At 43.5% G+C, this 13,709-nt stretch overlaps 1 protein-coding gene across 5 annotated transcripts; it reads left to right on the top strand.

Moving 5' to 3' along the window:
* The first annotated feature begins 363 nt into the window (after positions 1-363).
* On the top strand, positions 364-13,226 carry LOC147871308 (transcription-associated protein 1-like). 5 transcript variants are annotated; one of them, XR_015532464.1, is made up of 8 exons: positions 368-537; positions 685-1,380; positions 2,001-2,152; positions 2,609-2,706; positions 3,206-3,291; positions 3,546-4,324; positions 7,830-7,906; positions 13,071-13,226. XR_015532464.1 is itself a non-coding variant. In XM_087339994.1 (7 exons), exons 4-7 carry the CDS (start codon positions 2,694-2,696, stop codon positions 4,173-4,175), a joined length of 300 nt encoding a protein of 99 aa, XP_087196120.1. In that variant the 5' UTR covers positions 364-537; positions 685-1,380; positions 2,001-2,152; positions 2,609-2,693; the 3' UTR covers positions 4,176-5,206. The 5 variants fall into 5 exon arrangements, 2 of the variants coding, with proteins under 2 accessions (XP_087196120.1, XP_087196118.1); XM_087339994.1 differs by lacking the exons at positions 7,830-7,906; positions 13,071-13,226 and having other exon boundaries at positions 364-537; positions 3,546-3,695; positions 4,125-5,206; XR_015532462.1 differs by lacking the exon at positions 13,071-13,226 and having other exon boundaries at positions 7,830-8,206.
* Positions 13,227-13,709: the final 483 nt, after the last annotated feature.

The following is a 13,709-nucleotide window of genomic DNA, read 5'->3' on the forward strand; positions in this document are numbered from 1 at the left end:
GGATTCATAAATTATTTTATGATTTTTGAGGTTATGGAAGTGATTGGTAGTTGGTTTCTTATAGGCGAAATTGGTAGCTCGTTTCGCCTTAATTTTTTTCTTTACTTCCTGTCGTTTTTAAAGGAGAAGATGTGTCACTAATGGTATTCACGGAATAAAGTTTGAGGTCTTCATAATTTTACAGTCTTTTGAGTGGTATTTCAGTCAGCATTTGGTTCGGCAGTGCCGTGTAGTGTTCGCGGACGGGCATGTACCTCAGGTGTATTGTCGGTAGATGACAGGACAGTTCGTCAGGGTGCGCACATATTGATCATTGAATATCCCTCATGCTGCGCCGGTGGCGGGATGTGTTCGCTGTTTTTCAGACGTTGCCGTCCCTGCGTGCGAGAAAATGGCGCAGCTGCTCTGCTGTTATTGTTTACTTCGGACGGCGTGATGGTAGGATGCATGCCCAGTCGAGTGCAGCTTTACTCTCTTATATTTCGAATGCTTGCAAGTTTATTTGAACTGATGTTTGTCATCTTTCTCCTGTGTGAAGTACGTAAAGTGGGAAATATTTTGGTTGCACGAAAGGCCGGATTAGTTGCCAGTAGGTTATTAATGTGGTGTAGAGTGCCTTCGTAGTAAGAATTAATACTGGTCTCTCAATGCGGATGTTTATTTCTGTACATGGTTTTGTTTCAGGTAGGCGTGAATGCAAGCATATGGGATACTTCAGCCGTTATGCAGTTTCGAGTCCATCATTACTACGGAGGTAGCAAGACTTTGCTCCGGTAGCTGACATGACCATTGTGCGTGATGGACACAATTCATCAGTCGATGCGGTTGGGATGACCCACCGACACGTGGTGGCAGCTTCTGTTTTTGTGACTTGCATGTGGAAATTCAGTAGCTGTTGATTTAAATTAAAGAGCTTATCGCAGTGAAGAAGGTAGAAGTAAGCAGCTAGGGTTACAGGTTGTAATGTTGGTTACACACCACAGTTGCCCACTTTTGATTCCTAGTGACCAAGTATGGGGTGTTCGTATGATGCCTCACAATGCCACAAGGAAGACCTCAGGCCCTCGTGCGATTATATACCTTGCTTTCCGAGGAGGTGTACTGTTATAGATTTAGTGGGAGTGCCTAGTCTGTCTCAAAGAGGAGTTTGAGATCAGGGGATGTGCTGAGTAGCAACTTTCGTGTGAACTGTAGCTGTAGTGTGTGTGGACAGGTATCAACGAAGACATGGCAGACCAATTTGTCTGAATATCAGCGTTTCGCAAGATCAGTTGTGTGCGTGATGGGGAAGCAGCTTTTTTGGAGTTGGAGATGTGAAGAACGAGACAGAACGAAGCACCTGGAGTGTTTGTGACTTGGATAAGGAATTGCATTATTCAGGTATGTTAGAGAGTAGAGTTTCTTTGCATTCCATAGATCCTTCTTAGGACTAAACCATGGGATGCAGAGCAAGTCATTTCATACAGTAAACATAAACTTCAGGACTTCATTCAATATACGTAAACCTCGGTACTTTTGACACAATGCAAGGACGTGTTTCACATGTGAATGTACATAACCTTAAGATTTTGCAATTCAAGTATGAAAGCTAATTTCAGTGCAGGCTTGAATACATTTATATCACAATTTAGAGTTTTAATTGTTGGTGGAAGATTATTAAATAACTTGGTACGCCTATAGTATGTTCCTTTTTAAAGTTTATTAGGGTTAGCATAGACTATACAAAAATTATATGCTTGTAGTTAATTTTTATTTCAGTGTTGTTGAGATTTGTCAAACTCGTTTTTTACGTACAAAATAAAAGTCTAGGTGTCCATGAAACCCAAAGTTTCTGGAAATAAATATGACATGCGCCCTGATGTGGAGAAAAGGTGTTTAGAGTATTACAGTAAGTGCAGTACGTGAAAGTATTATAACAATGCCGCGTGGAAGTTACTGTAACTAAAACATTTGACTTCCCTTACTCGTTATAACTTGAAACTGTTGCTTGTGTTTTCCAGGTCGTGGAGACAGCATCTAGTGCTCTGAAGTCAAGCACGACGGATCCGTTCTACCGTCGTCAGTGCTGGGAAATAATTTGCTGTTTCTTGGTGGCATCCCTGAATTTTAATGATGATGAGAATAGAGCGCAGCAGCTTTTCTCCTGTCCAAGGTATATAAGAGCAGTTGGAGGCAGAAGAATATTGTCAAACTAACCTCATTCTTGATATTAAAAAAGTGTACAGCCAGCCTGATGGTACTAACATGACATAACAGATTGTTAATCACTGGCTTTTCTTCGCAGAATTGTAAGCGAGTCCCAAGGCAGTCTATGAGGCACTGGTATAGATTTTTCTCTGAGCACCCAGAACTCATTATTTACTGGTACAGTGAGCCCGTTAGAGGCTGTATCACAATTAGTTTGTGTTTAGTATCCTGCCAGTACCAGGAGGCTTCTACAAGTAATGTATTTCTTTGTCATATCATAAACCCAGATTTCCCATTTGCTCTGTGCCTCTTACATCAGTTGCTGATTTAGGAAGCAGCTACTGCATTGGCCACTGCTGTGACCATTGGACATTAGGATGTGAGTGTAATTATCTGTACTCATTGTGATTCGCTGTTGCAGTTTTGATGATCCACATGTGGAGATCTCCGCAGTCCATGGGATTCCGTTCAGATTGCAGGACAAGCAAGCCAGAGCCACTCACCAGATGGCAGTCACAGGCAAGTTCATCCATTTGAGTAAATTGTTTAATAAACTTCTTCTCTGAATTATAATGCCATTATTGAAATGAGAAGACCTTTTGTCCTGAAAAGTAGCAAATGGTTTTAATGAAATGAAGAACTTGTCTATTTCTTCTATTGAGACTACAAAGAAACAATGAAGAACGTGATTTTTCTTTGCCAGTTTAAGGAACCACATTTTGAGGCTGACCTCCACATAGTTCTATAATTGAGAATGCATGGAGTTTACCTCCATGCTCCCACTGCCTCATGGCATTGCGCTTAGTCACAAGGATAACTTCAGCTGATATAGCGAACCATTAAATGTTTAAAAACCATAATCGGTGTTGGTTTTCTGTAAGTCCAAGTGGTGTTAGAACCCAACGACCACTGTGAGAACCTGAAATCTCTCTTAAAACCACATTTAGTATGTGAACTTGTTGAAAGCGTCTGCTTCATGTCTGGAAAAGCCAGTAAGGCCTGTTGTGTATGTTGGTAGGAGTGTTTGTTGCTGCAGCCATGAAAGAGTTACGACGGTGTTCCTTGTGTGTCACTACACAATGGTGGCGATATCACAGGAAGCTGGTGAGTTCAGTTTTATAAATTTAGATTGTTCAACATTGAAACAATTTATATTACTGACGGTGAAGTTTCCACCTTTGCTTCCAGAAGGTATTATAAAGTGGCATTACTGATGGTGATATGGAAAATAAATCTAATTGCCCCTTGTCGGTTGAATTCACCTTAGTAGTAGAAGTGCTACAGATGTTGGCTGTGTGGTAGAGGCTTGCCATTTCTTAATCTTTCATTTACGTCCTTTCTCCATGACATCAAAACAGGCGAACCTGAAGGGCATGGACCGACTGGTGTTTATAGACTCCCTTGCTGTCATAATGGGGCACGAGGAGAGGGAGCCTTGTAAGCCGGGACACCTGGCACTTGTTCTTTTCTTGGAGACAGCGATCAACATCCTCGGCTCCAAACAGACGGCAAGCGAACTGTTCGTAAAATATCCACTGAATCAGTGGCAACGGAAGTTGCGTGGGTCTGACGTGATGTGTGTGAGTTGTAGAGTTTGTAGTTGCAGTATTATGACGTGTGGAATAATGGCCCACTTGGCGAATGTTTTAAATTTGCTGGGGGGGAGGAAAGAAAGGCTCCAGTATGAATCTGTAAGCGAGGGAGTTCAGAATTTGTCAGGTCGCTGGTTGTGACACTGTCGTGACCCGTATTTAAAGTTAACTTGTGAATGGGTTTGTAATGAACTTGACAGAATTTGTCTTCTGAAAATGTAAGGTGCTTGTTCATTGGCTAAGGTAGGAGTGTTAACTGCTTGGTGAAGTAAAACTGTGTGTTCTTAGAAGAGTGTGATGTCTTGATTTCTTGAATGTGAATGTATTTTCTCTTTCTGGGAGTAGCAGATTACGAGAAACAGAATGATCCTTCAGATTCTACTGAGCACCACGTGACCCGCGTACTGCCGGCCAGAGAAGCGTTGAAGTACGTGCGGCAACAGTTGGCAGACCGACTTGATGTCAGAAGATTAAACCTGCTGGGACAAAGAAGGAACCTCGTATCCGCAAGAGACTGATATCGGTCTGAACCAGGCATTCGTTGTGTGAGTACATGAGCATTAGAATGTATTTGATGTGGTTGTCGTGTGAGAGAGATGAGTCTGTCCAATTTTATTAGGTACTTTAGATGTTGTGACTTTAAGCGTGAGATTTGATATGTTGAAAGACGTAAATGTGGTGAGGGATTGGCATTATTGCAGTATCTGTGGTATGCTAGAGGCATTCATGAGTCTCTAGTGAATATATTGTTCATAGGACATCAAAATTGGAGGTTAGGTGTAGCTTGTAGACGAGGGTGGTGACTATTTGTGATAAGGTTTTGTTACATGTGAGATGTGCACAGTGACCGGAGCTGCCGGGATATTTTCTGTTCTTGTGCTTAAGTTTAGAGTATCCTGTGTTGAGCAAGGGGATCGGTTACAAAACTTGTAAGTTTGTGGTGTGGTGTTCGTTATGAATTTGGATTTGCTTGCAAAAATGGAGATGACTGTCAGAGGTTCCATTTTTTTGAGACTTAACCATAAGTTGAGAGTTGTCAGGTGTCAGTCTCATGGACATGTGATGAGGCTCAGTATTACTTCTGGTATATTCCGTGGTTGGTGGTGGGGTAAGGGGATTTGCATTAGGAATGAGGAGTGGTGTGGTGGGTTGGACCCAAGTATAGAAAGGCAGTGCCACTTATGTGGGTCACAATGTACCAGTGCTGGTGTTGTCAGGATTGTTATTTTATGTCTGTAAAATGGTTGTGAAGAGTTCTTGGCTTAGGAAAGACTAATTTGTTAGTGTTGTCAGTCAGATTGTTTATAGGAAGAATGTAGAGATTGTGTTTTTGTGTATGTGAGAGAGAGAGAGAGACAGGCTGAAGTTATTGACCATTTAGTTTGGTTAAAGATTGTTGACCTGGAAATGAAATGATATATGATGTCTGTTTGGTGTTGGTTGACCACCTTGGCTGCTCCCTCATAAATATATTTTTACATAACCCCTCCTTCCTCTCATCTTGGGCTCCCATATCGCACCCACGAAAACCCTCAGTTATTTTTTAGAGGGCAGAAATCAGGAAGGAAATGCATACAATACGAAACCCGTGTCTACCCTCCATTCATTTCTAGAACTTATTACTACTGTAAGAATCCGTGCTGAAATGGAAGGGAGAGGACTTTAAGTGGTACAGCTCTTTTGCAGGATGTTTGTTAAAATATTAGATGTTCGAGCCGTCTGTGAGTGAAGATTCCTTTGCGTATGATTCTTGGAGGTAGAACGTAGCTTTGTTTGTTGCACGTTTTATTGATCTTGTTATTGGGTAGTCAATCAACATACGATCATGATGTTGAAGGGGTCCCGGGATCTTAATAAACATTGTGACCACAATCAGAAATTCTCGTGTAGACATGCTGGCAATTCAGTAATCAGCGTGCACTAAAACTCATCTCGTAAAACTGTTTATTGACGTAATGTCAGATACAAAATATTGTTTTGTAGAATTGCTTTCTTTATTTTGTTGTGTTTCTACTTGTTAAAGTTGTTACATTGAGAGTGCTGCTGCTGGTGTCATGGAGAGATGTTTCCTCAAAGTAAGAAATTTTTGGTGGCTCTCCTTTACTTAGTGGGGAATCCCCACGTCCACAGTACAGAATGTCTGAGTATTTGCGACCGGGTTGGTGGCCCCAGCACCCTGCCAGTTTCTTTAGCACTTACAGTCATCCTTCCATCATGTTATGTGAATTGGGTGTGGAGCGAGAGAGAGAAGGCAGGCAGTTGTCTGCTGGTTCTGTAATTGCTGGAAATGTGACCATACGAGTAACCAAGACTTTGAATAAAAATCTGCCCCAAGATGTGGGCGTAGGTGTGCGGATTGTTTTAAAAAGGGTAGCAGAAAAATTGAACGTAGTTTAGCATAATGAATGGCGCGTTGCTTTGGTTAACAAGGAAATTATCATTTTTTTACCGTAGCCGAAACAAATTATTTACGAACACACAGTCACGAAGGTCATATTGAACGGCTTTTCGCGTTTGCTTTACTTCATCGTTTTGTCGTCTGATTTGACTTCGTTTGTACCCACCATGTTCCTACGTAATACGACCATAATTCGTTGCGTTGGATACGTTACTGGGCGGGGGAAAAGGGTCCCTTTGTAATTTATGAAAGTGACATTTGACAACTTGCTGAAGTGTAGCCTAGAACGTTTGTACGAGGGTCGCTCATTAAGTAATGCCCCACATTTTTTTCCTCAGAACATATTTATTCAAGATGGCTCAAATTTAGTGACAATATAAATCAATGTTTCCTTTACACATACTATTTTTCCACATAGTCCCCATCAACTTGTACGGTTTTACGCCAGCGTGGAACAAGTGCATGCATGCCTTGCCGGTACCAGCTCTTGTCCTGTGCACGTAGCCAGGTCCTCACTGCTTGAATAACGCTCTCGTCATCTTAAAACCTTGTTCCGCGGATAGCATCTTTAAGTGGCCCAAAGAGATGGAGTCGGAGGGTGCCAGATCTGGACTGTAGGGTGGATGGGGCAGCACCGTTCAACCAAATTTGGTGATTTCTTCCCGGGTTCTCGGACTTGTGTGAGGGCGTGCATTGTCGTGCAGGAGCAAAATTTCTGCTGGATGCTTGTGAGGCCGAACTCGTCGGAAACGCTTCTTGAGGGTTTCCAGGGTCCTAATGTACGCGTCTGAATTGATGGTCGCACCTCTTGGCATCACATCCACAAGAATGACCCCATCACTGTCCCAAAAGACAGTCATCATGACTTTTCCGGCGGAGGGAGTTGACTTGAATTTCTTCTTTCTCGGTGATTGAGGATGATGCCACTCCATTGACTACCTTTTTGTCTCCGGCTCAAAGTGGTGTATCCAGGTTTCGTCACCTGTAATGATCCGGGACAGAAAGATCTCTCCCTCAGCATCAAAACGCTCCAACAATTCAGAAGAAATCGTTTTCCTTTGAATCCTGTGGTCTGCTGTGAGACTTCGTGGAACCCATCTTGCGCACACCTTCGAATATGCAAAAGCCCGGATAATTGCAATTACACTTCCATTGCTGACTGAAAGCACGGAAGTTGCATATGGCAGATTAGATGTTTGGAATAAGAAGATGGCAATAATGATGATGACAGTAATTGCAGTAAACTTGTCTTCGCGATGTGTGTGTTACTTTTTCTTCAGAATTGTCACCTTTACTCGGAACACCTGATGTGATCTGGATATGCCATTCTGGTCGCTGTGGTGTGACAGCAGATAGGTTGCGGTGTTTAAATATCAGTGTTGTAATGCAGTTTGGAATATGCAGGGTTCCTAATGACGTAGGATGTGGAAAGAGGCAACTCCATTCTGAATGAATCTGGTTTCATGTGGAATGTCACGGCCATTGCACTTTGGAATTTCCTGGAAACTCGGCTATGCTGTCAGAGGAATTTTGCACTTATCTTCATCCAAGATTGTTTCCTTCCACACAAGAGACTGAACTACTGTCGCAGTTTAAAATATAAGGTGACATCTTCATTGATCTGTCTTTTACACGAACATTTGTCATTTCAGAGTTGGTGACCGTGAAATACAGACTGGATGCAGCGGCTTGTCACCGTTTAGATTCAGCTGTAATGAGTATTGCCCAGGTAAATGTTAGGTGGAGGGAATATGTTGTTTGTGGTAATTCTTACTAATATAGAATATCACAAGTTCTTATCTTATATAAGAATTATTAAGAAATCTGTGAAACCGCCCTCCACTCTCTCCATATTAATTTTGATTAAACTGATCTTTGCCCGTGGACGTCGTGGTCTCCTACAATTGAACAAAGTTTGAGGTAAGGAATTCCTAATTATAAATATTGTTGTTCATCACATTTAATGTTTTCGTCTGCATTTGTGAACTCGTGTAAGAGAATTAAACTTTTTTAACACAATTTCAAGTAATGACTTCTGTTTGTTCACGGCAACATTTATAATAAAAGAATATTCCAGTAGGCAACTAACATTTTACAATTTTCAAAGAATTAAACTTGTTTCGTGGCCCAGAATCTTAATAAAAATATGTGGATCTTAAGAAGTGGGGTTTATATTCTGAACAATAATTCTAAAACTTTTCATCTCTTGATACATCGACATTATTAAAGCGTTTTAGGGAACTGAAAGAAATTTTATTCCGGATTTAGAAGAATAAATATTGAAGAATCTCCCTCTCATTATCTCCTACATCAGCAGATTAAATCCGGGGAATGATTGCTATTATTGAGTGCAAAGTATTTATGGGTGCAAGACGTGGTCTTTCACATTGAGGGAGGAACATAGACTGAGGAGCTCTGAGAACAGAGTGTTGAGGAAGATGTTTGGACCCAAAACGGGAGTGGGACGGATAACAGAGAAAAATGCATGACGAGCTCCTCAGCCGATGTTTTTAGGGCGAGTTGAAAGTTTACAAGGCCTGAAGGGAACACCTCGGCGTAGGTGGGAAGATAACATTAAGACAAATCTTACGGAGATGGGTCTCAATGGAGTGAACTGGATGCAACTGACTCAGGATAGACCCCGGTGGCGGGCTTTTGTGAACACGATGATGTACCCGACAGACATTAAGGTGGCTCATAAATCCTTTGAAAGTGTGACAAAGTTCAAATACTTGGGAACAACAAAAACGATTCAAAATGATGCTCACGACGAAGTTAGGAGGAGACTAAATTCCGGAAATGCTTGCTACTTCTCAGTCCAAAATATTTTGTCTTCCGTCTGATTTCTAAGAACCTGAAAATTAAAGTATACAAAACAATAATCTTGCCTGTTTTGTATGGGTGCAAAACATGGTCTCTCACTCAGAGGGAGGAACACGGATTGCAGGTGTTTGAGAATCGGATGTTGAGGAGGATATTTGGGCCTAGGAGGGAAGACGATGGGGCGTGGAGAAAACTGCATAATGATGTTCTCCTCTCCCAGTATTGTCAGGGTGATTAAGTCGAGAAGAATGAGATGGGTGGAACATGTAGCGCGCATGGATGGGGCAAGAGGTGTGCACCGGGAAGCCTGAGGGGGAGAGACCTAGACGTAGATGGGAAGATAATGTCAGGCGGGATCTGTGGGAGATAGGAGTTGAAGGAGACTGGATTTTGTTGGCCCAGGACAGGGTCCGGTGGAGGGCTTCGGTTAATTCGGTGATGAACCTTCGGGTTCGGTAAGCCATCTAGTTAGTTAGTCAATCGGTCAACGACATGGCCAGCTTTCTTATTAATTATGATTGTCCCAGTTGGCGCTACTCGCAACAGTTACCTTCGTTGCAACTAAAGGTATGACATTTTATTTTACATCCATTGTCCTAGGACTGTGCGAGTTTATGTCAAGAACTTCTTTACAGTTCGTGTACTGATTAAGTTACAAGTTCACGCTGAAACCTGTAGCAACTAGATATCCCACCCGATATGTAGGACTGTTTGTAGTGGCAGCATGCTGCAATGGAGTGCGATACTGACCGGGTTAATACGACCCACACAATCGTATGTCCCAGTGACGCATTAAACCACGGAAGACATTGTAAACAACCTTGACTTAATCACATTAACGTATAGATGCTTCTGGAGCGTGTGCCCATAAGAATAGCAGTAACTTGGGTGTGCTGTTTGAATGGATTTATCTGAAATGACACATGGGAATACCTCCCCCTACAAGCGTTGATGGGTACCTCATTCAGGCGTAAGCTCCCAGTCTATTTGCGCAAACGCAATTATGACAGAAACAATATCTGCTGTGGAAACCTCAAATCTTACAATATAGTTCTGGTTTGAGGGGGTAAGTAGGGGATTACATGACCTACCAAGCTAAGATGTTAGCCAAACCTCGACTGCTAACACTTAATTGTTCATCATGGAAGATAAATTACGATCCAAAAGCTCAACTGCCAAAGTTTCAACTCCCCTGACCCCCATCCCGGAGTGGGATTTGGCCAACACTTTTGAAAAAGTCACGCTTTGCCACTGTGGGAATTCGTTTTCGAAATTTTTTGCTCAGAATATTACTTTTGGGCCAAGCTGGTGCGGCATTACTTTTCTCTCTTTAACTCCCTCTGCATTTATGACCTCCTCCCTCCCCCCCCATCTGGACACATCACATCAACTGGATGCTGTATGGACGTAGAATACCACACGGCAAACACATACGTACTGTGGCAAAGTCCGTCATAAATAAATATGAATCTGCCTTCAATGTGTGGATAATGGCAACCCATATCAACATGAGTACCATCAGACATACATGAATGTACAAAAGAAATGTATCTAATCTCGATCTTGTGTGTACATGGGATATACGGATATCCGCACGTAGGAACGTTGAAACTTCGATATCAGCAGACGTGCGTGATTACACCAAACGCACTGATGATAATGTTTGGCATGTATTGCCCTACGTCAGTGGTCCCCAACCTTTTTTTTCCTTTCTCTGGACAAATAAGATATGGACACCAAATAATACACAAAACAACACGACGTTTATTGATACAAGAAACCACGCAATCAAAAATACGTACTTTTATAAGTACAATTATTATTACTCAAGTGGGAAGTTAGTGTGATGTTTGGCGCTGCATTTTATCGGCCAGTTTTACAAATTTGGGAGAGTAGGATGATGTTGCTGCTCGCAAACAATCGTCAAGATGGGCGTCAGTAAGTCGAGATCTGTGCTTTGATTTTATAATGTTCATGGTTGAACGGCCTTTATTATTCAGTATAACCTCTTTCCGTATCAACGCGGGCACCGCGTTGGGGACCACTGTTGTACATTATTTCGCCCTCACATCTTCATCAGTTATCAGAGTGATTATTATCTTGTAACATTGATGTCACTGTTAGGTCAAGGTCATGACAAAGTCAAGACAAGATCGCCCCAATAGTTTGCCAGATAGAGGTCTTTAAAATTCTCAAGGTCATACGTATTTATGCCAAACGGTAAATACCTGATTGACCATACTCATGTCAAAATGAGGTCACGTATAGGTCAAGGATACTGGTCTTAAAAAATCTCAAGGTTATACCTTCTCACCAATATTTCTGCTAGCCAGCCACCCCAGGGCCACTACCCCAGTCGCACCCCTTCCCAGGGCTATTCCCTTCTTTGGGCCAACCCTCATGATCACACCTACCCAGGATCCCCCCCCCCCGGGACCATCCCCTCAGGATCCCTGCAGCATCACCATATCCCAGGAACCACAGCATCCCCTAGGACCCCAGGATTCCCTGGACACTGCCCTCTAGGACCACGGCAGGATCCCCGAAGACAATCACCTCCAGGATTCCTCGGATTTACCAGGACTCCCCATGACCATCCTAGTATTCCCCACAGATTTCCTAGGATCCCCACCAAGGATTCCCTACCCAGATCTAGCAGAATCTGCCACCAAACATTTCCAACAGAATTTCCCACGATCGCAACCCATGATTCCCAGGATATTCCCCTGGATTCACCACATAATATTACCCACGATCCTGCAGGATTCCCCACCAAAAATCCCCATATTATCCCACATAGGATCCACAACCAGAATTCAAAACGCGCGCCCTAACCCCCCGCGCCCTAACCCCCCGCGCCCTAACCCCCGCGCCCTAACCCCCGCGCCCTAACCCCCGCGCCCTAACCCCCGCGCCCTAACCCCCGCGCCCTAACCCCCGCGCCCTAACCCCCGCGCCCTAACCCCCGCGCCCTAACCCCCGCGCCCTAACCCCCGCGCCCTAACCCCCGCGCCCTAACCCCCGCGCCCTAACCCCCGCGCCCTAACCCCCGCGCCCTAACCCCCGCGCCCTAACCCCCGCGCCCTAACCCCCGCGCCCTAACCCCCGCGCCCCACGAAGGGAGGTGGAGGCCCAGGCCGTTTCTTGAGCGAGCAGAGGAGCGGACCCGGCTCCGGTCAATGGCCCGGGCGCCGGGTTCCAAAGAACCGTCCGGGTCGGACGAGTCCAACTCGTTGGCTTTGCGCTCGCACGCTACGAAAAACAGGACCTTTTGGGTGAGGCGAGTCGTTCAACTCTTTCGACTAACCCACCTGGCAACAGATCTTGTCTAGGGGATATAGCAAGAGCATAGTAAGATTAGGTATAATAAGAGGACCACTCAAAATTCGAAAATTGTACCAGCAGCGAAAGAGCAGTAATTGACATGGAATAATACCGACAGGGGGGCTCAACCCCAGCCGCTAAGTGGTCATAGGAACTTAAAACAAACCTCTTAAAGCAAAATAACCTCTTGCGCCCTCTGTGCGGGACGGCGCTTTTGGTGGGTCCCGATGTTCCCGCACAGAGGACGCTGCCGTTTATTTTATGTTTTTCGATCCTTGTTTTATTCTCTACGACCATTTACGGTCTGAGACTGACCCTCCGTCCCGCGATTTGGTTTCATTCGATTAAATCATTGAGTTTTCGCTTTTAGTGTTTTATTACTGGACGTATAATTTTATCTGCCCCTTAGTCATCTCTGCCGACACGCGTTGGATGAGGTTTTCATCTTTGCCTTTCCCAGCATGCTCCGCGAAACTTGTTTTCTCCGAACAAGTTGAGTTTTTCCCGGTTGTCTGTCTCCTGCTTCGGTACAGCGCGGATGTACGCAGTCTTTACGTAAGTTGGGGCTTCAGCCGGCCATTTTGATATTACGTCTCAGCTTGTGTTTGGTTTAATTCTCGATTTATTCGACAGCCAAAGAGTTGTTGAAGCTTTCGTGGTGGTAATACGAGGCTCTAGATAATGACCCTGACTTATAGGCATTTGTGTCTGGCGTGATATAAGATCGTCTATATATTTTTCTCTAGGACTGTGGCAACGCACAGGCGAGAGTACATGTGTCCTGTTGTGTGTCCCCGGGTGCTACGTCTTGTACAACGAGAGCCTACTTAAGTCATTCAAGGTGAGTTGCATGAAATATTCCGTCCTCTGAAGTAGAGAGTTCTGAAAGTACAGTACTTCTATTTTCCGTCGTTACACAAGCTTATTGTTAAAATCATATAAAATTTCACATAAAATTGTTACATTTTAAAATTGACGACATGTTTCGATATACAATTCTATCATCGTCAGGTCTATCAAAATTAAAATTAAAATCTGGTGTATCTGTTGCTCTGCTTATATTGCTTATGTTTTTATCCGTTTTTATTACATCTCCAGGCTTCTTTCATTTAATTTTGGAGACGCGTCTGGGTGCCTATATCGGGTTGTGTGTGAGGTGCGTGTCCGTTGTTATTGAATGGCAGACAACAACAACAGACCAGTTTCTTGCGTCTGTCTTGTTGTAAACATGTACGGCAGTCATCGTGTAGCTGACAGTCGTTTAACTGGTCAAAGCCTTTCTCTTCGTGTATAGACACAGAAATTTTAAAAACTGACTGGTCGTCCTTACTTCATTTCTGTTGGATAAATTTCGTAAGGAAATGCTGTTGGTGTTAGGTGGACCG

Source organism: Zootermopsis nevadensis, unplaced genomic scaffold (assembly GCF_977971745.1).
Source record: "Zootermopsis nevadensis isolate Lab colony 2312 unplaced genomic scaffold, Znev_1.0 Znev_ptg000059l, whole genome shotgun sequence".
In the NCBI taxonomy this organism is placed as follows: domain Eukaryota; kingdom Metazoa; phylum Arthropoda; class Insecta; order Blattodea; family Termopsidae; genus Zootermopsis; species Zootermopsis nevadensis.

Excerpts from the sequence above, each read along its gene's own strand:
- LOC147871308 (XM_087339992.1), top strand. Across the intron at positions 3,292-3,545 it reads GGCGATATCACAGGAAGCTG|GCGAACCTGAAGGGCATGGA; the intron begins GTGAGTTCAGTT and ends ACATCAAAACAG.